Here is a 25,365-nt window from a genome sequence, read left to right on the forward strand (position 1 = left end):
TGCTCCTGTAGCAGAGGCACACACAGCACAGCTTGGGGCACTGCCTCCCTCCTGCAGGGAGTGCACACCAGCACCACCTTCTGCTGAACAGTCTTTTCCTGGCTAAGCCCATGGATGAATTTGGAATATCTGACTATAAGAAAACAATTTTCACATCACAGCATTTGTCATTCTGCAAAACCTGTCAAGACCAGATCCATTTTTCATTTGCGGCCCTGGCGTGCTAAACCAGGAGAAGACAGTGTCAGTGTGCAGTGTCACACAGAGTGTCCCTGGTGACAGCAGCAGTCCCCCTGCCCCTGTGCCCACCCACCCATGCTCCCAGCTCCCCTCTCCTCTGTTCCTTTGCAGTTTGACTTTGGGGACACCGTGGTGTACCAGGCCATCCACACCATCGAGTACTGCCTGGGCTGCATCTCCAACACAGCCTCCTACCTGCGCCTGTGGGCCCTCAGCCTGGCCCATGCCCGTGAGTGTCCTCAGGGAGCTGGGCTGGGCCTCTGTCTGTCTGTCTGTCTGTCTGGCCTCCCAGGGCTCCCCTGGCACACTGCTGGGTGTGCATTTATTTCTAATCAAAGATGTCTCCCATGTTGGTGAGGGAGAGAGAATGGTGCATTTGATTCCATGGGCATCAGAAGGCTAAATAATAATAATAATAGCAACAATAATAATAGCAATAATAGCAATAATAGCAATAATAGCAATAATAATAATAATAATAATAATAATAATAATAATAATAATAATAATAATAATAATAATATATTAATAGTATTATTAATATATTAATATCAATACTATTGTATTAATATTAATATTGTATTGTTGTTATTACATACATTTATTATACTTTATTATAGACATTTATATACTATATTATAGACATTTATTATACTATATTATATACATTTATATACTATATTATAGACATGATATACATTTCTAAACTGAATTTACCAAGCACTCACTCTGCACACACTGCACAGAATCTCGTGGCTGTCAGTGACAGTCCTGACACACACACACACACCTGGCCCTGACAGGCCAAGGAAACAAAACACCATCACTGTGGGTAAATAATCTCCATATTGCATTTTACTTTGGCACAACGCAGGCACAGCAAATGAGATAAGAGTATTCTTGAGAAGAATTGTGCCTTGCTTTTCTCTGTGAAGAGAATGGTGAGGCTACACACCTGACCCTGATAAGCCAAGGAAACAAAACACCATCACTGTGGGTAAATAATCTCCATATTGCATTCTACTTTGGCACAGCAACTAAGATAAGAATTGTGTTTTCCCTTTCTCTGAGGTTCAGAGATTGTGAATCTCAGAAATCCTTGTGAAGAATTGTGCCTTGCTTTTCTTTGTGAAGAGGAATGTGGCAACATGCATTACCCAGGAGCAGTGAACTCCACACACCAGGGTCTGCACCCAAAACTCTGCTGAATGAGAGGAATGGAGTTAAAATCACAGAATAAAGCAAAGAGCTGCTGAGCCAGGACTTTGCCCTGCCTTGTATGGCAGCTGGAGGCAATGTCCTGACACACTTGGCTGTAAAAATTCTTATCCCTCAGTTTCCACCTCACTGTAGCAGGGCTTTGCTTGACTTCAGTTTTTATTTTACCAGTGACCCCCCCTGTCCTGCTGACGTGATCCTCTCCCCTTTCTCTGCAGAGCTCTCAGAGGTGCTCTGGACCATGGTGATCCACATTGGCCTCAGTGTGAGGAGCCTGGGGGGAGGCTTGGGCCTCTTCTTCATCTTTGCAGCTTTTGCCACGCTGACAGTGGCCATTCTGCTGGTCATGGAGGGGCTCTCAGCCTTCCTGCACGCCCTGCGCTTGCACTGGTGAGTTACCGGCACATCCAGAAACCTGGGGAGCTCCTCATAACAAGAAAACTGATGTCCCCTGTACTGTGCAGAAATGCCATCTTCTAGAAGGCAGAAAGTATTAAAAAGGGTCAGAGATTTCAGTTCTGTTTGTAGTAAAACACCTCCCCCAGTTGTTGTTTAAAGTTTTATAGCTCTGCTTAGAAATAAGCACTAAAAGATGAAAGTTTAGGACCTAAAGCTTTGGGACTAAGGACCAGGGAGGCTGTGCTGGCTGGAGCAGTGTGCTTTGTGGCTTTCAGCAGAACTTTCTTGTTCCATTTCTTGGTCTTTCCCCTGTTTCCTGTGTTTGTTGTTGTTTGTGTGCAGTAGCCACTGACTGCAGGTTCCTCCCTGTGCTCCTGTTCACTGCTATAAAACCTTGCCCTGGACAGGAGTGGCTCTGCCTTCTGCCCTTGGGAATGGCTGCAAGTTTTTGCTGGTCTTGCTTTTAGAATTTGCTTTTGCAGGCCCTTTCCTGTCATTAAGCTCCTCTGAATGCAGCCAGCAAAGCAGAAGGAATTACTCTGCTCCCAAGTATGGAAAATATTCAAGAGTTTTTTCTCTAATCCATGTTTAAGAGTGCTCATTGTTCCACTTCAGATTCCCTTTTATTGCACTGGTGGGACCAGAGGAGCAGGATTTTCTGGGAGCAGGATTTTCTCAGCCTGAAATGTAGGAGAGTCTGTGCCTCTCTGGGGTTCAGCTGCTGATATCCTGGGGCAGGGGGGTTGTGAGAGCAAAGGGAAGTCTGTGAACATCACAAGAAATACTCTGCCTTGCTTAAATGGGAAGAAAAACTTGGGAGTACTCTCTGAAAGTAATTCTGTAAGTGCAAAAGGAAGCAAGTGCCTCTAAAAATAAAAAGAAAAAAAAAGAGAGAGAGAAAATCAGCCTTTTTGCACTTTTCCCCTGCTTGTGGGGAAGGAAAGCTTTGGCCTTTTGCCCTCTGCCTTGGCAGCTAGTGAGGTGCAGGCTGGAGGTGCAGGATGGAGGCTCCTGGGGGTGCAGGATGGAGTGTTCTGGCTCCTGGGGGTGCAGGATGGAGGGTCCTGGGGGTGCAGGATGGAGGGTTCTGGCTCCTGGGGGTGCAGGATGGAGGTCTGGACCAGGTCCTGGGGGTGCAGGATGGAGAGTTCTGGCTCCTGGGCGTGCAGGATGGAGGGTTCTGGCTCCTGGGGGTGCAGGATGGAGGTCTGGACCAGGTCCTGGGGGTGCAGGATGGAGGGTTCTGACTCCTGGGGGTGCAGGATGGAGGGTTCTGGCTCCTGGGGGTGCAGGATGGAGGTCTGGACCAGGTCCTGGGGGTGCAGGATGGAGAGTTCTGGCTCCTGGGGGTGCAGGATGGAGGGTTCTGGCTCCTGGGGGTGCAGGATGGAGAGTTCTGGCTCCTGGGGATGCAGGCTGGGGGTTCCTGGGGGTGCAGGATGGAGGTTCTGGGTGTGCAGGATGAGGGTTCTGGTCCATCTGTGTCTCTGTAGCCAAGAGAGCCGAGCTGCCCCTGGTTTGAAGCCATCTTGTGCTGAGGGAGCTGGGGGGGCACTCCTGGAAATGGCTGCTGGATGGTGCCTCTGTTTTTGCTGGCATGCAGCCTGAGCCCTGCAGAGCAGTCACTGCAGAGCTCCTTGCTGGCTGCCCAGAGGTCCCTCCTGCTGTCCCTGCTGTCACAGTGACAGAGGAGCCCCCCAGACCCTGCTGGGCACTGAGGGCAGCCCAGGAGGAGCAGAGGGCAGCAGTGCTGTAACTCCACATCTGGTGGGTTTGCTCTGTAATTCCCTGAGGATTAGAGGATTTCCAGGGCATTTCCAAGCAGCAGCAGGGGAACAGCTCTGAGCAGCTGCTCTAGACAGGCTCCATGGAGCAGAAAACACATTTTTGGGGAGGTTCCTGCCTTGTGTTATTCACAAACTGCACCTCCTGATGTGGCTCAGACACCTGGAACAGGTGTGAGCTGGAGATAATGGTTCACATGTCCCTAAAGGACCTTTGAAAAACCATCTGTGTGTGTGAGTGAAATGGCAAACAGGCAAACCCAGGGCAGCAGCAGTGAGAGCAGGGATCTCTCTGCCTGTGCCTGGACTGGAGTGCTTGACAAAGTCCTGTTTTCTCTAAACATCTGTTTCAAACCTTCAAGTCTTTCATGCACAGGCTCTGAGAGAAAAATCTCTTCAGGCTCAGAGCCCAAGAAGCAAGCTGAAGGTTCTATTTCAGACTGCAAGTGGTCTGCTGAAATGATTTTGAGGTTGCTGGGTGTTGGTTATCAGAGGGAGGCACCTGCAGTGGTTCCAAAGAGCACACTGTTCACATTCCTTTGTGCTCTTGAACTGAAAACAGGCTGTTCCAATGGCAGGTGCTCCCTTTTTAGGAAGAGGAAGGAAGAGTGGAGGTCAAATTCAGCTGTCCTGGGAGGAGCAGATGGGAATTTCTGGCTGGGAGAGAAGCGTCACCTATCAGGAATTAGAGGTGTGGGTGGTTCAGCCTTCCTGGAAAGGAGGAGGAATTGAGAATGGATTTTACTGGTCAGGGAATTCACAGGTTGTTCCACATGCTGTGCCTGGCAGTCCCAAAGGAGGGAGGTTTATTTTGTGCTTTTTCAGTGTGCATTCTTTGAGCAGGTTGGGCTTTTCAGGCCGTTGTGGGGTGGAGGCAGCCCTCTGGATTGCTGCCAGGATTGCAGGGTGTGAATTTGGGCTGCACTGCAGCTCTGTACATGTCTCAGCTGTCATGCTGTCAGCTTCTTTTGCTGTAACCCTTCTGAAACACATCACCCTTCTGAAACACATCACCCTTCTGAAACACATCACCCTTCTGAAATACTCAGCCTTTCCATTTATTGCCTTTCAGTGATGTAGTGCTACATGAACATTCAGATTAAAGCAGTTTCTCCCTTTTTAAGCTACTCACCTCTTCTAAAGTGGGGCAGAACAGACTGTGCCCAAAAGAAAAGGTTTGTAACTATTCAGGGTGCTGTTCCTGAGAGGTGTGGGTGTGTTGGAGCTGCATCCCACTCTCAGTCCAGTGATGGAGTCCAGCTGCTCATCCACCTGCCAGGATTGGATTTTCCTTTGTAAATGCCCTGAGCCAGGACTCACCTGCAGGATGGAATATCCCAGACACAGATATGGTGCCTCTGCTCTTTTTGGGAAGGAGTAACTGCAGCAGTCTCTGCACAGACACCCCAGTGGGTTCTGTCTCTCAGGTGTGCCACCCTTGAGGTGTGCCTGGTTTACACCTGACCCCAGGCTCTGATACCTTCAGGGACACAAACACAGAGTGGGAATTTGCAGTTGTACTGAGTGATAGTTGCCTTTTTTGTCTCCTGCTTTTGTCTTTTTAGGAGACTTTTGTCTCCTACTCATGGGACTGTGTGGTGGTGTTCACAGGGGTCCCAGAATGAGGGAAGAGATGAGAATCTTGACTCCATGTTTCAGAAGGCTGATTTATTATTTTATGATATATATTATATTAAAAGAAAATTATATACTAAAACTATACTAAAAGAACAGAAGAAAAATATTTTATTAGAAGGCTTGAAAGGAAAGGAATGGAATGATAATGAAATCTTGTGACTGACCAGGGAGTCTGAGACAGCCAGACTGTGATTGGCCATTAATTAAAAACAACCACATGAGACCAATCAAAAATTCACCTGTTCCATTCCACAGCAGCAGATAATTATTGTTTTTCTTTTTCTCTGAGGCTTCTCAGCTTCTCAGGAGAAAAAATCCTAGCAAAAGGATTCTTCATAAAATATGTCCATGACAGGACTGGGGCTGCCTGGTTTGCCAGTGTCAGTACCCTGACTCTGTGTGGTTGGAAAGAATGACAGCCTGACAAACACTGACATTATTAATGCAAAAAGCTGCAGAGAGGCTCTCCTGGGCTGTTTGCTGACAATGCCAGTGTCTGTAAATCCTCTGCAGAACTTGGACACACAGAGGGCTCAGCAGTAAACTGGGACACCAAACAGGCAGTGACAGCAACAGCAGAGCTTCCTGCTGGGTTTTGGGTGTTCTGGAGACACAGAAAACCCCACTGACCATCCACACTGATTATTTAAATACATTTTTCTGGCTAGTTTTCTAACCTTAGAGCAGCCTCTCTCCCAGTGTCAGGCCTCCAGTTGTAATGGAATGTCCAAAGGGAGGGTTTGGATACCAAGGCCAGCTGGAATTGTGAATCATCAGGGTTCACAAGTCAGTCTCAGTGAGCTTGGGTGACTCACAGATCTCAACCCTCTGCCTCTCATTTCCCTTTGCTTACAGAACAGTCACTTAGTCACAGGATACTTGTGGAGATTATCAGGGTTCCTGAAAAACTGGAGCGTGTTGGCACAAAGCCCTTCCTCCCACATGGAAAATCCTGCTCATCCTGGGGATCCCTTGGCCTGGGAGGCAGCAGAAGATACAGGCTGAAGCTGGTTTTCCTGAGCATTTCCCTCCTGGGCTCTGTGGGGAAATCACTTTTTGCTAGCTGAATTCAGCAGCTCTGGAGTTTGCCATGATTCCCCATTTGGGGAAAAATAATTCCAGTTTGCCATGATTCCCTATTTGGGGAATAATAATTCCAGTTTGTCTTTTTTTTTTTTTTTTTGCTGAAAAAACCCTTCTCCTGAACTGTGTTAAAGGCTCCCCAGTTTGCTGTCACTTGCTGCCTGCAGGGACTTTATGCAGTGGAAAATGTCTGTGAAGCCTGGGCTTGTTTTTGCTGGGAATCAGGGGATTAGTTTTCCCTATTTGGCTGTCACTGATTATTGGGCAGTTCTCTGGAATAATTTTTTTTTTTTTTACTGGAGTTCATTAGGGGCAGCAGCAAATGGGGCTGAGCTAATGCTCAGCTGGGCACGTCCCAGTGCAAATGTGCTGCAGGGAATCAACAGAAATGCCTGTGGGGAGGCTGAGCTCAGTGTCACATGGCTGAGCTTGTGCTGATGAAAAAGGGAACTTCAGCAGCTGCTGTAGAAAATGCTGTTTCTGCTCCCTGTGCTTCCTGGGGCACTGTGGTCAAGGCCAGCCTTCTGCTCCTCTTGCCATTTTTTGTCCCTGAGGGTGGGATTGAAGTTCCACACACGGATTGGGGGGTTGTGCCAAAAGATACATTATGTTATAATACCTCTTTTTCTCCTTAAAGCTTTTTAGTCAGTAATCCTACTTTTAATGGAGTAGGATTACTACTCCCTACTCCTAATTGTTCCTATTGAGAGCTGCCTTTCTAATGAGTAATCACTGTTCTGTCTCTTGCAGGATTGAATTCCAGAACAAGTTCTACACTGGCACTGGGTTCAAGTTTCTCCCTTTCTCCTTTGACATCATCCGTGAGGGGAGGTTTGATGACTGAGGCCCCCACTCCAGCAGTGTTAAATGTTGTGTGTGTGAGACCCCAGCACCAAGGGTGTGCCTGTCCCCTCCCTGTGTGTGTGTAGTGACAATAATTTATTGTGCAGCACCCCTGAGCGTTACCATGGCACCCCAAAGCCAAAAGCTTTGACGTTCTGGGGTAACAACACTGGATCACAGAAACTTTTGGTTCTTTCAGTTTACTCCCAAAGGTACCAAGTGCATGAGGTGTCTGTTTGGTGTGCAGTCGTGCGCTCCCTGTGTTGTGCTTTCCTTGGCAGCTGATCAGGGCAGAAAAGAAATGGCAGCTGTGCTGAGGGGACAAAAGAGCACATGGAGGAAAGGTGCAAGGAGCAAAGAGTGAGGCTGATCCCCTCTCATTGCTGGAGGCCGTGGTGAGGAACCCTCATGCACTGGGGCTCAGCTGCCTGACTGGCCTGGGGCAGGATGGGGAGGATGAGCCCTGGTGCAGACTGTCACTGGCCACTGGCAGTGACATTTCTTGGACTTTCTGGTTTGAAACCCAAGCCCTCGAGGCACATCAGGTAGTGCCTGTGTGTGCTTGGCATGGCTGGAGGCAGCCTTTGCTCAGGTGGATGTACAGTGACTCACATTGTCCTGTGCACTCTCTGGGGAGCCCTTTGAGGGGGAGCAGTGTCCCCATCTTGCCAGAACAGCTCCGTGGCAGGGGGCTCTCTGTGCTGTGTCCCTGCATTAGCTGTTGCTTTCTTTCCTGTCTGAGCTGTCAGTATTTCCTTGCACTCCTCAAACTCGATGTAGCTGTAGCAGCAGTGGGTGTGTCAGTGCTGTGTGTGACTGTCGTGTTCCATTCTCACAGTGGAGCTGGGTATTTGTGTAAGAACAGATTAGAACAATAACAAGACTCATTAACCTGGAATCAAGGAGGAAATGTCTCAAGGTGCCAGGCTGCTTAAAATTAGGTGGGAAGGTTATGTGTGCTGCCAGACTGTGCATAGGGCACAGGGACCCTTGTGCTGCACCTGGGCATGCCCTGGGCATGGAGGATGAGATGTCTGCAGGCTGAAGGGTCAAATCAAAGCTTTGACAGGAGTCCTGCTGTGTTCTGCTGCCTGGGTGAAACACATTGCTGACAGTCGCTGTATAAATTAAATCAACTGCACAACAAGCACTGTGCCCTGTTTTCTGCTGAGGGGGCTCAGGGGCAGCCCCCCATCCCTGACCTACCCAGAGCTGCAGGGGACAGCTGGGATTTCTGTCCAGGATCCTGTCACCTCACTGACCAGAACCACGGGGTGGGCAGGGCTGCTTTGTACAGCAGGACCAGCGTGGCCCTGGGCTGCCTCTGTGCTTATCGAGTGACATCCTGAGCAAAGGCCGGGCTGGGGCTGTTTATTCCCGGGGCCTCCTGCCCTCCCTGATAGACCCAAAAAAGTTAAACAAGTTTTTTTGTTTAACCCGGGTGCTGTGGGTTCCATTCCACGGGCAGTGTGGGTAACACGTTCTGTGTGCCCGGGGCTGTGCCCTGCTCCTGCTTTCCCCGCTCCCCCTCCAGGGCCGTGTTTACTCAGCCCCTTCCTGCCGGACAGGGTATTTATTTCCACATGTGCAGGAGCAGCGGAAGGGAGGGTTCTGCAGGGTTCGGCCTTGGTGTTGCTCATGTCGGTGCGTTTCCCATCTCCCGATCTCTTCGGGAGGGGGAGAAGCCGCTCTGAGCTGCGGGCCCAGCCTCCCCTTCCCGCGGGTCCGGGGGATGCTTTCCGTGCAGGTGGAGGTCCTAGCGAGCCGGGGGAATGTTCTCTGTCCCTTTCACCATTCTCCCGTGCAATCACAGCATTTCTGCCCCTTTCCATGGCTTTGGGCTCACAGGCGCAGCCCTGGAGCTGGCAGCACACCCCGGCCCGCCGTGGGCTGCACTGGGGGCGCTCGGGGAGCCCCGAATTCCCGTCCCTCCTCCGAGTTCCGTCCTGGCAGTGTCTGCGGATTCCCCCTGCGGCTGGGAGAGACCCGGGCAGCCCGGGCCCGTTCCCCAGCGGGGTTCGCCTGGGCGGCCGAGACCGGGACGCTCCGGGTGGGTCCTGCTGGGCTGCCGGGACGCTCCCGGCCCGGGGCACCGGCGCTGCCCGGTCTCGCAGCGCCCTCGGCCGGTCGGAGCCGGTCCCGGTCAGTCCCAGAGGCCGGAGCTGATGGATGGGCGGGGCCGGCGGTGGGCGGGGCCGTACCGGGATGGGCGGGGCCGTACCGGGAGAGGCGGGGCCGGGGCGGGCGGGACCGCACCGGGAGAGGCGGGGCCGGCGCAGGGGCACGCAGCGGCGATGGCGGCGCGGCGGGAACCGGAACCGGGGCTGGGTCCGGTACCGGGGCTGGCGCTGCCGTTCCTGCTGCTGCTGGCGGCCACGGCGGGGCGAGCGGGGGACCCGCGGCAGGAGGAGGCGGTGCGGGCGCTGGCGCGGCGCCTGCTCGGCCCTCGGGCCGCCGCCGTGTCGCTCTCGGTGGACCCGGCGCTGGCGGCTGGCGGGCCCGACATCTACCGGCTGTGGTCGCCTCCCGGTACCGGAGTGGCCGTCGCCGTCGAGGGCTCCAGCGGCGTGGCGGCGGCCGCCGGTCTCTATCGCTACCTGCGGGACTTCTGCGGCTGCCACCTGTCGTGGTCCGGGGCGCAGCTCCGCCTGCCGGAGCCGCTGCCGCGGCTGCGGGCCGAGATCCGCGCCGCCGCCCCCGGCAGGTAACGGGGACGCGGGGCCGGGCGGCGCTCACGCCTCGTTAGCGCGGGACAAGGCGCCGTTATGTAACGGGGGGCCCGGGGGGCGCGGGGGGCGCGGGGGGCCCGGGCGCAGCCTCCGCCGCTCCCGCAGGTACCGCTACTACCAGAACGTGTGCACCCAGAGCTACTCGTTCGTCTGGTGGGACTGGGCGCGGTGGGAGCGGGAGATCGACTGGATGGCGCTGAGCGGCATCAACCTGGCACCGGCGTTCGCGGGGCAGGAGGCGGTCTGGCAGCGGGTGAGCACCGGGCCGAGGGGCGGCGGGGACGGGGAGGATGGCGGTGGGGAGCCGTGGGACCGGCTGACCCCCGGTTACCGGTGCAGGTTTACCGTAACCTGGGGCTGAACCAGTCGGAGATCGACAAATACTTCACGGGTCCCGCGTTCCTGGCCTGGAATAGGATGGGCAACCTCCGCCGCTGGGCCGGGCCGCTGCCGCCTGCCTGGCACTTCAAGCAGCTCTACCTGCAGGTACCGGGGCCGCCCGGGGCAAACCCCTGTCATCCCCCGGTCCTCCCGGCCGAGGGGAGCCCCCCGATCCCCCCTGAGCTGCAGCAGCGCCCGGGGTCCCCTGGTGGGAACCTGGGGGCTTCTCTCCTGCTCCCTCTCTCCTTTTCTCTCTCCCAGTACCGCATCGTGGAGCGGATGCGCTCGCTGGGGATGACCACGGTGCTGCCGGCCTTCGCGGGCCATGTGCCGCAGGGCATCCTCCGGTAGGTGCAGCCCTGCCCGGGGATCAGCCCTGAGCCCTTCCTGGGGTCTGATCTCCAGCAGCACCTCCCTCTGCAGCTTCCCCAGTCTCCACACGGGCACGGTGGTCCTGTCCTGTTCTCCTCCTGATCCCCATCTCTGCCCTCTCCTGCAGGGTCTTCCCCCGTGCAAATGCCACTCGCCTGGGGCACTGGAGCCACTTTGACTGCGCCTACTCGTGCACCTACCTGCTGGACCCAGAGGACCCCATGTTCCAGGTGATAGGGACGCTCTTCCTGAAGGAGCTGATCAAGGAGTTTGGCACAGACCACGTCTATAGCGCAGACACCTTCAACGAGATGACCCCCCTCTCCTCTGACCCTGCCTATCTCTCCAGAGTCAGCAACGCTGTTTTCAGGTCAATGACAGGAGGTGGGTCCGTGTGTGGTGCTGGCCTGGCCACAGGGCTCCAGATGGGATAGCAGGGGCTGGGGGAGGGGACTGTGGGTGCCATGGAAGCGCAGAACCCATTGGTGCCAGATCCCCAAAAGCCCCTTGAGGGGTGGTTGGTGGCCGCAGGGCCTCATGAGACACCTGTGGGCCCTGCCTGGAGAGGGTCTCACTCAGTGCTCTTCTGTCCCCAGCTGACCCCAAGGCGCTGTGGCTGATGCAGGGCTGGCTCTTCCAGCACCAGCCTGACTTCTGGCAGCCAGCACAGGTGCGGGCCCTGCTGCATGGAGTGCCCCTTGGCAGGATGATTGTTCTCGACCTCTTTGCTGAATCCAAGCCCGTCTACCAGTGGACAGAGTCCTTCTACGGGCAGCCCTTCATCTGGTGCATGCTGCACAACTTCGGGGGCAACCACGGCCTCTTTGGCACGGTGGAGGCCATCAACCACGGCCCCTTCGCCGCTCGGCGCTTCCCCAACTCCACCATGGTGGGCACGGGGCTGGTCCCCGAGGGCATCGAGCAGAACGACATGGTGTACGAGCTGATGAACGAGCTGGGCTGGCGGCAGGAGCCGCTGGACCTGCCCAGCTGGGTGACGCGCTACGCCGAGCGCCGCTACGGCACCCCGAACGCTGCTGCAGCCGGCGCCTGGCGCCTGCTCCTGCGCAGCGTCTACAACTGCACCGGCGTCTGCGTCAACCACAACCGCAGCCCGCTGGTGCGCCGGCCCTCGCTGCGCATGGACACCGCGCTCTGGTACAACGCCAGCGACGTCTACGAGGCCTGGCGGCTGCTGCTGAGCGCGGGCGCCGAGCTGGGCTCCAGCCCCGCCTTCCTCTACGACCTGGTGGACGTGACCCGGCAGGCAGCGCAGCAGCTGGTCAGCGATTACTACCTGAGCATCCGCCAGGCCTTCCAGAGCCACGCGCTGCCCGAGCTGCTGACGGCCGGCGGCGTGCTGGTGTACGACCTGCTGCCCGAGCTGGACAGCCTCCTGTGCAGCCACAGCCTCTTCCTGCTGGGCCGCTGGCTGGAGAGCGCCCGCGCCGTGGCCACCAGCGCCCGGGAGGCTGAGCAGTACGAGCTCAATGCCCGCAACCAGGTGACGCTCTGGGGGCCCAGCGGGAACATCCTGGATTATGCCAACAAGCAGCTGGGGGGGCTGGTGCTGGACTACTACGCTGTGCGCTGGAGCCTCTTCGTGTCTGTGCTGGTGGAGAGCCTCAACTCGGGCCGCCCCTTCCACCAGGAGCAGTTCAACCAGGCTGTCTTCCAAGTGGAGAGAGGCTTCATCTACAACAAGAAGCGTTACCCAGCTGTGCCAGCTGGGGACACCATGGAGATCTCCAGGAAGCTGTTCCTCAAATACTACCCCAGTGCCCTGCGGCGCAGCTTGGCTGGGCCTGCCTGACTTTGGGTTCTGCCTCCGGAGCCTCCCCCAGAGAGGGTGGACAGAGCCCCTGCACCCTCCCCCATCTGGGCTCCTGGCCTGATGGCTGTGTCCTGGAAGAGGGGCGCGGTGGCCCTGGTGGCCCTCAGCCAGCCTGGATGGGCAGGATGTGCCCCAAGAGGGGCTGGCACGTGGACAGGAGGCTGGCAGATGGATGGGGACAGGCTGTGCCCCAGGGTCCCATCCCACACCATGCTGTGTGCTCAGCTCTGCCCAGCTGCCCTGAGCCTGTTCCCAGGAAACCTGGGCTGGAAGCTTGGTGGGACACTGCAGAGGGACAGGACAAATGTGTCCCTGCTGTGGGGCCTTGGCTGGCTAACAAGGGTAGGGATGGGTGAGAGGCAGACAAGGAGGTGGCAGTGGGGAGGGGGACAGAGCAGTATTGGAGCCCAGTGCCTGTGGGGACGTGGCACTGCATGGCCCTGCCCCTATTTGGTGCCTTTTGTATCATAAAAGACTTTGCAGCGTTGTTGCCTGCAGTGTTGCTGGATGTCCTCCTCAGGACAGAGTTTTTGAGGCCTTTTCCACAGCTGGGGCTTGGGCAGAGCCCAGCTATGGATGGAGCGAATACAGACTCTTTTCTTCCATGTGTGTCCAGCTCCTTTGCTAGCTCAGGACTGTGTGGAACACGGGGTAGAGGAGCAGCTCAGCCCTGAGCCTGCCCAGCAGGAACAACACCCTGCCAGACGTGTCCTGGCAGCTGAGATGCCTGGCACAGCAAAGTACAGCTGGGGCTGCAGCTCCCCTCGTGCCCCAGAGCCTCCTCCAGCTGGGAGATCCTGGCTCAGTGGAATCTTTATCACAGCACCTGCACAGGATCAAGGCACAGGGAGCCCCAGGCATGCGCAGGGAGGGGGGTGGAGGGGATTGAGATAAGGCAGGAGACACAACAATATGCTTGTGGGGCGGGGGGACCCCTTTCCCAGCCCTCTTAAATGGGGTGGCCCCGTTGGGCAGCGCTGCCAGGCATGGAGAGAACCACGGTGCTGATCACGGGCTGCTCCTCGGGCATCGGCCTGGGGCTGGCTGCACGCCTGGCAGCCGACACCACTCGCCGCTTCCAAGGTAAAGGGGGAAAGGGGTCAGCACTGCCCCGGGGTCTGTCAGCCCCAGGTGGGCTCACCAAGGAGAGGCAGAGCCTGGCGTGGGTGCTGGGATGCAGCACTGCTGCCCTCAGCCATTCTCTCCCCAGTTTATGCCACCATGCGTGACCTGGCCAAGGGGGAGCGGCTGCTGGAGCGCCTGGGGGGCTCCTGCCCCGACACGCTGGAGCTGCTGCAGCTCGATGTCACTGACCCCTGCTCGCTGGCAGCTGCTGCACAGCACGTGCAGGGACAGCAGCTGGATGTGCTGGGTATGGCTGGTGTCCCCAGTGTCCCCAGGGTGGCTGAGGGGACCTCTGTGGGGTCACAACCCTCCCCAGGGCACCAGGAGGAGATGCCAAATTACGGGAGGTGCAGGCAGTCCTAGGGCGGGGATGTGTTTAGTGGGGCAGAGGTGCTGTAGATGGATTTGGGGTTACCAAGGGATCATCAGCAGGGAAAGCCCCCCTATTTCTGCCTTCTTGGTGGTGTGTGGGGCTCCAGTCAGTGGCTGACTGCAGCATGCCTGGCAGTGTGCAATGCAGGGGTGGGACTGATGGGACCGCTGGAGACCTGCTCCGAGCAGGCCATGAAAACTCTCTTCGACGTGAACGTCTTCGGGGCTGTCCGCACCATCCAGGCCTTCCTGCCTGCCATGAAGAGCCGCAGGGCCGGGCGGATCGTTGTCTCCAGCAGCATCGGGGGGCTGCAAGGTGGGACCCCCCGCACCCCGCGGCACACGGAGCTCCCTGTGGGGAACAGCTCTGGTGCTCAGGGTGTGGCTCTGCCCCAGGGCTGCCCTTCAATGCTGTGTACTGCGCCAGCAAGTTTGCATTGGAGGGGCTGTGCGAGAGCCTGGCCATCGTCCTGCGCCCCTTCAACATCCAGTGAGTGCCGGTGATGCTGCAAGGGCTGGATCGTGCCCACCGGGATGGGGGGAACGCCAGGGCGGGGGTACGGTGGCGGCTTATGCTCTCCCTCCCGCAGCCTGACGCTGGTGGAGTGCGGGCCGGTCCACACCAGCTTCATGGCCAACCTGCAGCGCCCCGACCCCGAGGGCAGCGAGATGCGGGGCTTGGACGCCGAGACACAGCGGCTGTACCGCCGGTACCTGGGGCACTGCCAGAGCATCTTCCGCGACACGGCCCAGGAGGTGGAGCAGGTGCTGCCGGTCAGTCACGGCGGGGCGGGGGTGGCCGCGGGCCCGTGCCAGGGAGGGCTCTGACCCGTCTGCGGTGCCAGCTGTTCCTGGAGGCCATCGGCAGCCCCTGCCCTCCCCTTCGCTGCGCCAGCACCCAGCTCCTCGCCCCGCTCTGCCGCCTGCGGCTCAGCAGCCCCGACGGCTCCGCGTTCGTCCGCGCCATGCACGACTTCGTGTTCGGCGGCACCGAGACCGGCGGGGAGCAGCCCTGAGCGGCGCCACGCCAGCACCGGAACCGCTGCCCTGCGAACCCCCAGCCCGGCCCGTTCGCGTGCCCGGTGCCGCCGTGTCCCTAATAAAGCCTTTGCAGCCGCACGGCTCCGGTTCCACTCCCTGTCTCTCCGCGGAGCTCCCGGGCTCGTTCCGCCCCGCGGGGCTGCACCGGGCCGGGCCGGGCCGTGCCGGTCTCCTCCCCTCGCAGGCGGAGCCGGGCGCGCTCCCGCCCGCGGCGGGGCTGCCCGGGAGGCGGAGCTGTTCCGGTGCCGTTGCCGGCCCCGTTCCGGTCGGCGGCGCTTCCGGCGGGGCGATGCCGCCCTTCGCCTCGGGGCTGCTGGTGCTGACGGCGCCGCTGCCCGCGCTGCCGCGGCGGGCGGCGGGGCTGGTGGCGGCGGCGGCGGGGCTGGTGGCGGGGCCGCTCTACGTGCACCTGCAGCCGGGGCTGCGGCTGGGCGGCCCCGCCGCCGGCCCCGCCGCTCCTCCCGCGGGCCCCGCGCTGCTGCGGGCTCTGGCCGCGCTCTACACGGCGGCGGCGGCGCGGCGGGGGCTGGACCTGCGCGTCCTGCTGGGGCCCGGCCGCCGCCTGGCGCGGCAGCCCCGCGTGCTGCTGGCGGCCGCCGCCGAGGCGCCGGGGCCGCCGGAGCCGGTGCAGCTCGGGCTGCAGCGCCTGGCCGCGGCCGTGTACGGCTGCCCGCCCAGCCTGCCCGCGATGCTGCTGGGCGAGGACACCGGGGGTGACCCCGACGGGGACCCCGAGCAGGATGCCGAGGCGGCGCTCCCCGAGTTCTTGGACGTGGCTGTTGGCGGCACCTTCGACCGGCTGCACGGTGCCCACCGGCTCCTGCTCAGCGCCTGCTGCCTCCTGGCCCGGCGGCGGCTCCTGGCCGGGGTGGCGGACGGAGAGCTGCTCCGCCGTGAGTCCGGGGCGGCCGTGGCACTGCGCGGGCAGCGGGGCTGAGCCCGGGGCTCCCCGGGGCAGGGCAGGGGTCTGGGGGCTCGAGTCACCCACCCGAGCTAGTGCCATCCAGGCAGAGCATCAGTGTGGTCACCATGTCGTGCCCAGAGCCAGCAAAGCGTTCAGGGGCAGCGAGGGCAAGGGAAGGGGGAGGCAGCGTTCAAAGTCCCATCTCTTGGTCTCTCTTTTCTCCCACCCCTCGGTCTTGCTTTCCCGTCACTGTTGTGCTTCCCCGCCCTCCTGGCGCCCGGCAGACAAGGTGCTGCCAGAGCTGATCGAGCCCTACGAGCTGCGGGCGGCGAAGCTGCGCGAGTTCCTGGAGGATGTGAAGCCCTCGCTGTGCTACGACATCGTGCCTCTGGCCGACCCCTTCGGCCCCTCGGTCACAGACCCCGACCTGCAGTGCCTGGTGGTCAGCGAGGAGACCCACCGGGGAGGGGTGGCTGTCAACAAGAAGAGACTTGAAAATGTAATTGTCATGCTGGAGTTCCCCCTGCCTGCCCTCTCGCCCTGCCTGGGAGCAAATTTGGTTTTGATTCACCCCTTCCCTCTGCTGCATTCTCATGGCTGGGGCTCCCTTCTCTCATCAGGGGCTCCCCGAGCTGGCTCTGTACGAAATCCAATTGATGAAGGACCCCGAGCACAATCAGAACGAGGAGGAGAAGATCAGCTCCTCCAGCCTGCGGCAGAGGCTGCTGGGGACACTGCTGCAGCCCCCACGGGTGAGGGAGGGCACGGGAGGAGGTGTGGGAGTCTCAAAGAGTTTGGAGAGGCTGCCTGCTGCTCTGCAGGCCAGGATCCTGCTCCAGCAAAGCCCAGCTCTCCATGTGCTGCCACGGCTTTCCTCTTTCCCTCAGCGAGACCCGGCCCTGCCGCTGCGCCCGTACGTGATTGGGCTGACTGGGGGCACTGGCAGTGGGAAAACCTCCATGGCCAAACTGCTGGGGCAGCTGGGCGCCTTCGTCATCGACGCTGACCAGCTGGGCCACGCCGTCTATGCCCCTGGTGGCCCGGCCCACGAGGCGGTGGTGGCAGCCTTTGGGGCAGGTAGGGGCACTGAGGCTGCAGGGAGGAGGAAGAGGAGGGAGGGGTGTCCTGGTGTCCCAGACAGCTCTGGCCTGTGCCCTCTCCCTCCCCATGGGTTCCCCAAGTGTTGTGTGTCCCATGTCAGAGCTGCTGGTGGGGAATGATGACCCAGGCTGCTGTTTGTTTGCCTGGGAAAAGCTCTTCCCTGTCCTTTTCAGGAATCAGGTGAAGAGCTGCCAGGTTAGGAGTTCCTACCTGTACCTGTTGAGAGCCCTGTGCCAAAGCCCTTTCCCCAACCCAGGCTTGCCACAGGGATGGGAGTTGTCCCTCCCAAACCTGTTGTGCTTCTGCCTTGCAGAGATCCTGAACAAAGATGGAACCATTAACAGGAAAGTCCTCGGGGCCAAAGTGTTTGGAAATCAGGTAAAAGCAGCTTTATTATAAATACTTAATGCTGTGAGTGTGGGCTGTTCTCTTGTGACAGAGGGGTTGAGTTTTCAGCCCTTTGAGATGGTGACACCTTCCTGGCTGTATTTGCTGGCATGGGGACAGGGTGGGACAGATTGCATCTGTGCAGATGAATCAGCAGCTGGGCTGGATATATATGGCTCTTGCCCTGCAGCTGCTGCTGCCTCCCTGTCCCTGTTCCCATCCCTGTCCCCATTGCCATCTCCTCCATACTATGCTTTTCCTTCACCCAGCTCAGAGGAACGGACCTGACAAACACAGCCAGGCGTGTCTGCCCCTGGCACCCTGTGGCACCTGGCCTTTACAGGTGCTCAGCCTGTTGTTCTGCTGCTTCCCCAAGCCAAGTTAGAGGCACACCAAGAGGTTCCCTGGATGGACATGTCTTTTGTGGGATCTGCTGCACTGGGAGCTTGTTGTGGTGTGGAGCAAAGAACCTCTCACAGAGAGATATCTGCAAATAGCAGGGCCCTAATGGCAGAAAATAATAGGAAAAAGCATGCTGAGCCTGGCAGTAGGAATGGGAGCCTCTGGCCAGGGTGAAAGCTCTCCTGGTGCTCAGTGATGGGCTGGACCCACCTCCCCACCTTCAGTGGCTCCTCCCTGGGTGTCCCCTGAGTGCTTACACCCCACTGTCCTGGCTGGCTGCAGAGGGGCTCTGAGGACCAGGGACTGCATCTCAAATCCTGCTGTGCTCCTTTCCAGGAGCAGCTGAAGAGGCTGACGGACATTGTGTGGCCCAGAATAGCCCAGATGGTGAAGGAGAAGGTCAGGGAGGCTGATGCTCAAGGTAAGGAGGGCAGTGAAGTGTCAGGAAGGTGGCAGTGAGCCCAGGCACTGAGGAATGCCTTTTTTTGCCTTTATTCCCTAGGGAAAGCCGTGTGTGTGCTGGACGCTGCCGTGCTGCTGGAGGCCGGCTGGCAGGACATGGTGCACGAGGTGTGGACAGCCATCATCCCAGAGGAGGAGGTGGGCAACGCCGGGCCCCTCACTTGCTGCTGGAGCTGCTCCTCAGCCTCTGCCGGGCTGCTGAGCGTCCCCTGTGTCCCCGGCAGGCCGTGAGGCGCATCGTGGCCAGGGATGGGCTCACCGAGGAGGCCGCTCGGCGCCGGCTGCAGAGCCAGATGAGCAACAGGCAGAGGGTGGAACAGTCCCAGGTGGTGCTGTGCAGCCTCTGGGAGCCCGAGATCACCCGCCAGCAGGTGAGATGGGGCTGCCACAGCACCTGCAGGGCTGGGTGTGTGCTCAGGGGATGTGACAGCACCTGCAGGGTGCTCAGTGTGTGCTCAGGCCATGCCTGAGTGCGCTGCTCACCATCGAGGCTGCCACAACGGGTGGATTTGGGGAAGAGAATTCAGAATTCAGCCGGGAGGGAAGAGCCGTGGGACTGTGCTGTGGCTCTGAGGCCGCCCGGTTCTGGTGCAGGTGCACAAGGCCTGGGACCTGCTGCAGCAGCGCCTGAGCCCCGAGCCCAGCCCGTGACGGCCCCGTGAGGCTCCGTGACGGCCCCGTGAGGCTCCGTGAGGCTCCGTGAGGCTCCGTGTCCAGCCAGCACTGCCCACCATGAGCCGGAGCAGCGCGGGACCGACAGCACCGGCCCCGTCCAGCTCTGCCGAGGGTCCGGGGCCTCCTGCGGTCCCCGGTGAGGGGAGCCCCGCAAGGCTGAGCCCCGCTGGGTGACAGTAAAGAGGCTGCTCCTGCCGTGCGTGTCCGTGCACCCGTCCCGTCCCGTCCCTGCTCCCGTTATGGGCCCGCAGTGCCCGGTGTGGGACCCCCGGTACCCGGTGTGGGACACCCGGTGGGTCACTCCCAGTTCCCGTGGGTCACTCCCGGTGCCCGATGGGTCACTCCCGATGCTCAGTGTGTCACTCCCGGTACCCGGTCGGTCACTCTCGGAACCCGGTGGGTCACTCCCGGTGCCCAGTGGGTCAATCCCAGTGCCCGGTGGGTCACTCCCAATACCCAGTGGGTCACTCCCAGTTCCCCGTGGGTCACTCCCGGTGCCCGGTGGGTCACTCCCGGTTCCCCGTGGGTCACTCCCGGTGCCCGGTATGGGTCGTTCCTGGTGTGTCACTCCCGGTGCCCGGTGTGGAACTCCCGGTTCCCCGTGGGTCACTCCCGGTGTCCGCTGTGGGACTCCCGGTGGGTCACGGCCATGACGTCACGGGCGCCCCCTGGCGGCGGCAGCGGCGCGCGCTCCCGGTGGTCACATGACCGGGCGGGCGGAAGATGGCGGAGCCGCCGGGCGCCGCCGCCGCCGAGGACTCGTGGGGGAAGGTGGGGCCGGGATCGGGTCGGGCCGGGCCGCCGGGTGCCGCGGGGGCGCAGGGCGGCGCGCCGGGACGGGGCTCGTGGCGGCCGGGCAGGGTGAGCGCCGGGCCGGGGGCGCGGGAGGCGGGAGCGCGCACGAGTCGGTGCCGGGGCGAGGGGCGGGGGTGAAGGCCCGGCGGGGCCGCAGCTCGGGGGTGGCGGGTGCTGCTCGGGCTGACCGAGCTCCTTGGGGCGGGGGGCTCCGGGGCGCGGCCCGCATCGCCGCCCCAGCCCCGCTGACGTGTCTCCTCCGCCCGCCGGCCCCGCGCAGGTGGACGCGGCCTACGGCGACAATGGCCTGGACTCCGGTAGGTGCCTGGGCGGCGCCAGCCCCGTCCGTGGGTGGCAGCGGCTGCCCGGGGACGCCCCTCACGTCCCCGCGCCCGGTCACACCCCGAGCTGGGCGCTGACCCCGGGACAATCTTAATTCCAGCGCTCTTCATGGAGAATGCCCGGAAAGGCAGCATAGTGTCCCGGGCCAACAGCATCGGCTCCACCAGTGCCTCTTCTGTCCCCAACACAGGTGGGGTTTGCTCTCGGTGACAACGCGGTTCTGCTCGCTGGGGAATCCGGCACATGCCGGGCTTCAGGTCTGCCCTGCACCGAGGGGGTGAGCGTGGCTGGGCAGGATTCCTGTCCTGATGAGGAGGAGGAGGAAGGTGGTGGGAGCAGCATCAGGGTTCTGTGGTTCCAGCAGGGTTTGGAGTCGAGAATCACTCTGGTTTTGTCACCTTCCCAAGGGATCTTCCAGCATCTACCTCCTGCCCAGCTCCCTGAGGGGTCTGAAAGTGTTGCCAGGGCTCCTTGGAAAGCTTTTCTGCCCAGCCTGCTGTAGTTGAGTGGGGCGGGGGCTATGCTGGGCCTGGCTGCAGCTGTGTGCTCCCTTGAGCTGTCTTGTGCCCCTCGTGGTGCCTCTGTGTCCCACGCCCAGCCCCGCTGTGTCCCCACAGACGACGAGGACAGCGACTGCGCCCAGGAGTCCCCCAAGGAGACCTACAAGGACCAGCGGCGCCGGGCACACACCCAGGCCGAGCAGAAACGCCGGGATGCCATCAAGGTGAGCGAGGCACGGGGCAGCAGGCAGTGCTGCAGGGCTCTGCTCTCCAAGCATTGCTGTTCTGCTGCTGGAGCTGCCAGATCCCTGCTCTGTGTGTGCTGGGAGCTGCCCTGGCTCTGTGCTGTGCTCCTGGCCTCTCAGCGTGGATGAGCCCACCACGCTCTGTGGCTCTGCTTCCCTGCAGAAAGGCTACAATGACCTGCAGGCCATCGTCCCCACCTGTGAGCAGCAGGATTTCTCCATCAGCTCGCAGAAGCTGAGCAAGGCCATTGTGCTGCAGAAAAGTGAGTCCCGAGGGAAGGAGGTGCTGTCAACACCCAAAGCTCCGCCCTGGAGGTGTGCAGGGCAAAGTTCAGCACCTTGGAACCTTCTGGAGTGATGAGACTCTGGGGAGCCTCACCTGCACTCACCTTCCCCAAGGGAACTGGGTCACTGGGAGCTGATGGTGCTGCCCTGGCTCAGGCACCTCCTGTGGGGATCTCCCAAATCCTCACTCTGTGTTTTCGTGCTCAGCTATTGACTACATCCAGTTCCTGCACAAAGAGAAGAAAAAGCAGGAGGAGGAAGTTTCTACCCTCAGGAAAGATGTGATGGCCTTGAAGATCATGAAAGTGTAAGGGAAGAGCTGTTGGGGTCATGCCCTCCACTTCCTGTTGTTCCCTCACATCCTTGTGGGGTCCAGTGGTTCTGCATCTGGGGACAGGCCTGGAACTGGGAGCAGGAGTTGGTGTGGGAATTCAGAGCTGGGAGCAGGAGCTGGTGTGGGAATTCAGAGCTGGGAGCAGGAGTTACTGTGGGAATTCAGGGCTGGGAGCAGGAGTTGGATGTGGGAAATCAGAGCTGGGAGCAGGAGCTGGGAGTGGCAGCTCAGTCATGTGTGGAGACCTCAGTGCTGACCTTGGTGTGCTGTGCTTGTTTCAGGAACTATGAGCAGATCGTGAAAGCTCATCAGAACAACCCCAACGAGGGGAAGAACCAGATCTCTGATGAGGTGAAGTTCAATGTTTTCCAAGGCATCATGGACTCCCTGTTCCAGTCCTTCAACGCCTCGGTCTCCGTAACGAGTTTTCAGGAGCTCTCAGCGTGTGTCTTCAGCTGGATTGAGGAGCACTGCAAGCCCCAGGTGAATGCAGAGGGGCTGGTGCCATGGCTGAGGGGACAGACAGTGGCTCAGGGGTGGCTCTGTCCCTCCACAGACCAACCATGTCCTCTCTCTGCCACAGACGCTGCGGGACATTGTCATCGGGGTCCTGCACAAGGTGAAGAGCCAGCTCTACTGAGCCTCCCGTGCCACTTCTGTGCCCATGGGATGGGGCACTTCTGCCAGAGGCCAGGGTGCCAGGCACCACCCTGGGCCCTCTCCCTTGTGGCTGTTTTTAAGGTTCTCTGAATTATTTATTGTATTCCTTCTGAAGCCCAACGGTGGCTGTGCAGACACTGCTGCTCCACTCGGTGCCACCAAATCTTTACAGGGACTGGGCAGGAGGGGAGGGAAAGATGGGGGCAGAGTCTCTGGCTCAGGCCATGCCATGGGGTTGCCTGTGCCACTGACTCTCCTTGCAGAGCTGATCCCAGAGCAGCCCCACTCTGTGCCCTCAGGCCTGTGACAGCCCTGCTGTCCCCAAGGTGGGCAAATGTGACAAAAAGCATACTAAAAACAATGGGTTTCTGGTATAGCAGCAGGAATTGCTTTTCCCTGACCCTCTGGGCTGTGCCCTGCCCCTCTGAAGCAGCTGTTTTGAGTCAGCTGTTGCAGTTTGGAGGAGCCTGGCAGCGCTGGCAGCAGGATGAGCCCATCAAGAGCTGGGAGCTGTGGCCCTGGCAGCACATGCTAGGCCCTTGATGAACCCCAAGCATGCTGCAGCCCTGGGAAGGAACAGAGTGAAGTTCCTGCAAGTGCTGGAACACCTCTCCTTTTCAGAAACTGTGGCTGTATTGCACAGCAAAGATCTGCAGCTGTAGCACAGCTACTCCTCCTTAGAACTTTTATACACACACATACATGACCAGCCTCGATTGGATTTTTATTACTGTAAATTTTGAAATGGTTCCAGAGTGCTGCCTGTGCTAGCTGTAGAAGCAGCTGCTATCAGGGACATGTTTGACCCTGTCCCATGCCCAGTTTGGGTCACAGCTCTGCTTGGGTGAGGGCTGGGCACTGTCCAGAGTGAGGGGACCAGGGTGCTGCCAGCAGCAGGGTTTTTTCTCCATCTCCATGTTTGTGCTCCTGCTCCAGGGGCACATCCAGGGAATGTTCATTTCAGGCAGTTTTTCCAGCACTGAGCAGGGAGTGCTGCCTCCTGCCTTGGGAAGAAGACGTGGAATTTTACAGACCTCACACGTGAAAGTGATGTATTTTTCTATTGTGAAAAGTAATTAAATAAATTTCACTGAATGTTTTGATGATTTTTCTGATGCTGAGTTACTGGAGCTGTGCTCTAGAGCTGGTGGTTTCCAGAAGCCCATTCCACCCCTATGGCTGTGGTTTCCTGGCTCCTGCCCTCCCCACTCCTCAGGGCTTAAATCCTTCCCTGACACCTTCTGAAGAGACAAACACCACAGGGATGTGCAGCTGAACCAAAATCCTGGTGTTTAATGGATCATATTCTCATGTCACCACTCAGGCACGGAGCAGCAACACACATAGAGCTCTGGAGCCCAGACAGTCCCTCGCTGCTTCTCCTTACCAGAACACCAGGACACAACACCAGTGCCCCATGTGTCCCCCCAGCCACACTGGGGGCAGGAAAAAACAACATTCCACTGCAAGGAGAGAGCCAGTGCCTAAGTTACTGCTACCCACCACCCTTCCAACTACAAAACATTTTAAAACAAACCCAAATAAATACACTGGACAAATCCCAGTCCTGCAAAAAGAGAAAAAGAACAACCCAACAGCCGAGTTTCAGAGGCAGCTCTGCAGCAGCTTCTCCCCAGAACAAAGGCTCCCCCAGCACCTCACGTGGCCGCTGGCAGCTCCACGCCGTGGTCCTCATCTGTCTCTATCCCAACCTCCTCCTGCACGGCACCGAGCACATCAGAACAGGCTCAGGGTCTGGCTCGGCAGCCAAGAGCACAACCCAGCTCGGTACTTACAAAGAATTGCTTCTTGCTCTTGGGATAGCCCTCCAGGATGGCATCCAGCAGCTCGGTGGCCTGGGGATACAGGGCAGGTGAGGGCTGTGGGCAGCTGTCCCGGCGGGGCCCTCACTGCACAGCTGGTACCATCCCCTTCCTCCATACCATCCTCTTCCTCCGGCGCCACTCCCGGCGGTACAGCTGCTGCTCCCGGCACACCTGCAACAGCCGCGGGTCAGAGCTGCCCTGCAGGGCTCTCAGCAGCCCCGGGCAAGCAGTGCCGGTAAGGGAAGTGCTGGATCCTGGATCCAGACTGACCCCAGTTCAGACACAGCTGCTGTTCACCTTCTCTTTTTCCTCCGGAGTCACATGGTTGGTTGCAGTTTTAATCCTCTCCAGTTTCTCCGTGTAACTGGCACAGTCCTTCCTGAGCACCTCGATCTCCTTGGCAATCTCAGGGGTTGTCATGGAGCTGTTCAAGTCCTTCAGCTCTGGGAAGGTGGCACCAATCACGGCCCGGGCTGGCACCGGGGCACGGCTGGGGATGCCAGGGCGGCTCGGGGCTGCCCGGCCAGGCACACTCACTCACCCGCCTCCATGTGCCGGCAGCTCTGCTGCAGCGCTTGCAGCTGCCCGGAGCGGGCGGCAATCTCCCCGTCCAGCCCGCGCAGCTCCGCATCGCTGGCGGCCGGGAGCTGCTCCTGCGGGGAGCGGCGGGTCAGGGCTGCGGGGCACCGGGGCCGGCGGGCGGCGGCCGGGGCTCACTCACCTGGTCGGCGAAGTAAATCTTCTGCTTGCCGTAGACCTTCTCGCGAACGCGGCCCTGCTGCGCCAGCTGCTCCAGCGCCTTCACCACGGCCTGAGGGACGCGGCGTCAGCCGGGCCCGGGCCCGCCCCGCCCCAGCCCGGCCCGGCCCCGCTCACCGCCTTGCCCAGCCCGTGCTCCCGCTGCAGGTTCCCGAAGGCATCCTGGGCGCTGTACGGCCGGTTCTGCTCCCGCAGGTACCGCAGCAGCACGGCGGCGGCGCCTCCTGCGGGACCAGCCCCGGTCACCGCGGCCTCCCGGGGCCGCCCGGTGCTCCCCCGCCTCTCCCGCACTCACCGCCGGCCGCGGCCTCCCGCCCTTTGCTCATCGCGCGCTGCAGCCCCGCTCCGTTCCCGGTTGGCGCCGTGCACGCACTTCCGGCGCGCCGCCCGCCCCCCGCCAATGGCGGGGCAGGCCGCGATGGGCGGGGAAACGTGCCCCGCCCGGTACCGGCCCGTGATGGGCGGGGAAACGTGCCCCGCCCGGTACCGGCCCGTGATGGGCGGGAGAACGTGCCCCGCCCGGTACCGGCCCGTGATGGGCGGGGAAACGTGCCCCGCCCGGTACCGACCCGTGATGGGCGGGGAAACGTGCCCCGCCCGGCACCGACCCGTGATGGGCGGGGGAACGT

General features: G+C 59.8%; 6 protein-coding genes across 14 annotated transcripts in view; 5 read left to right on the top strand and 1 right to left on the bottom strand.

Annotated features, from left to right (window-relative positions):
• Positions 1–8,352, top strand: part of ATP6V0A1 (ATPase H+ transporting V0 subunit a1) — a 31,428-nt gene extending 23,076 nt beyond the window's left edge. For all 7 annotated transcript variants that reach the window (XM_059489170.1, XM_059489176.1, XM_059489174.1 and 4 more), the window contains 3 exons: positions 352–469; positions 1,677–1,848; positions 7,113–8,352. In XM_059489170.1, the coding sequence (XP_059345153.1) occupies positions 352–469; positions 1,677–1,848; positions 7,113–7,206 (384 nt within the window). In that variant the 3' untranslated portion in view covers positions 7,207–8,352. The remainder of the gene's footprint in view (positions 1–351; positions 470–1,676; positions 1,849–7,112) is intronic.
• Positions 8,353–9,499: 1,147 nt separating this feature from the next.
• On the top strand, positions 9,500–13,126 carry NAGLU (N-acetyl-alpha-glucosaminidase). The gene is made up of 6 exons (XM_059489188.1): positions 9,500–9,909; positions 10,040–10,187; positions 10,274–10,420; positions 10,577–10,662; positions 10,815–11,071; positions 11,284–13,126. The coding sequence occupies exons 1-6, from the start codon at positions 9,500–9,502 to the stop codon at positions 12,498–12,500; spliced, it is 2,265 nt and encodes a 754-aa protein (XP_059345171.1). The 3' UTR covers positions 12,501–13,126.
• Positions 13,127–13,501: 375 nt separating this feature from the next.
• Positions 13,502–15,135, top strand: HSD17B1 (hydroxysteroid 17-beta dehydrogenase 1). The gene is made up of 6 exons (XM_059489307.1): positions 13,502–13,604; positions 13,732–13,893; positions 14,155–14,334; positions 14,415–14,508; positions 14,609–14,792; positions 14,864–15,135. The coding sequence occupies exons 1-6, from the start codon at positions 13,508–13,510 to the stop codon at positions 15,032–15,034; spliced, it is 888 nt and encodes a 295-aa protein (XP_059345290.1). The 5' UTR covers positions 13,502–13,507; the 3' UTR covers positions 15,035–15,135.
• A 213-nt stretch (positions 15,136–15,348) lies between these two features.
• On the top strand, positions 15,349–19,185 carry COASY (Coenzyme A synthase). The gene is made up of 9 exons (XM_059489026.1): positions 15,349–15,952; positions 16,248–16,462; positions 16,584–16,715; positions 16,851–17,040; positions 17,378–17,442; positions 18,190–18,274; positions 18,356–18,453; positions 18,540–18,686; positions 18,910–19,185. The coding sequence occupies exons 1-9, from the start codon at positions 15,349–15,351 to the stop codon at positions 18,964–18,966; spliced, it is 1,593 nt and encodes a 530-aa protein (XP_059345009.1). The 3' UTR covers positions 18,967–19,185.
• Positions 19,186–19,711: 526 nt separating this feature from the next.
• Positions 19,712–23,257, top strand: MLX (MAX dimerization protein MLX). 3 transcript variants are annotated; one of them, XM_059489279.1, is made up of 8 exons: positions 19,712–19,761; positions 20,066–20,102; positions 20,228–20,317; positions 20,745–20,851; positions 21,036–21,135; positions 21,365–21,464; positions 21,773–21,974; positions 22,075–23,257. In XM_059489279.1, the coding sequence occupies exons 1-8, from the start codon at positions 19,714–19,716 to the stop codon at positions 22,129–22,131; spliced, it is 741 nt and encodes a 246-aa protein (XP_059345262.1). In that variant the 5' UTR covers positions 19,712–19,713; the 3' UTR covers positions 22,132–23,257. The 3 variants fall into 3 exon arrangements, with proteins under 3 accessions (XP_059345262.1, XP_059345264.1, XP_059345263.1); XM_059489280.1 differs by lacking the exon at positions 19,712–19,761 and adding an exon at positions 19,818–19,851; XM_059489281.1 differs by lacking the exon at positions 20,066–20,102 and having other exon boundaries at positions 19,713–19,761.
• Positions 23,258–23,424: 167 nt separating this feature from the next.
• Positions 23,425–25,273, bottom strand: PSMC3IP (PSMC3 interacting protein). The gene is made up of 8 exons (XM_059489286.1): positions 25,032–25,273; positions 24,854–24,960; positions 24,699–24,788; positions 24,519–24,630; positions 24,275–24,420; positions 24,095–24,148; positions 23,948–24,007; positions 23,425–23,869 (listed from the first exon to the last, which is right to left on the bottom strand). Exons 1-8 carry the CDS (start codon positions 25,060–25,062, stop codon positions 23,810–23,812), a joined length of 660 nt encoding a protein of 219 aa, XP_059345269.1. The 5' UTR covers positions 25,063–25,273; the 3' UTR covers positions 23,425–23,809.
• Positions 25,274–25,365: the final 92 nt, after the last annotated feature.

Source organism: Ammospiza nelsoni, chromosome 26, assembly GCF_027579445.1.
Source record: "Ammospiza nelsoni isolate bAmmNel1 chromosome 26, bAmmNel1.pri, whole genome shotgun sequence".
Lineage (NCBI taxonomy): Eukaryota > Metazoa > Chordata > Aves > Passeriformes > Passerellidae > Ammospiza > Ammospiza nelsoni.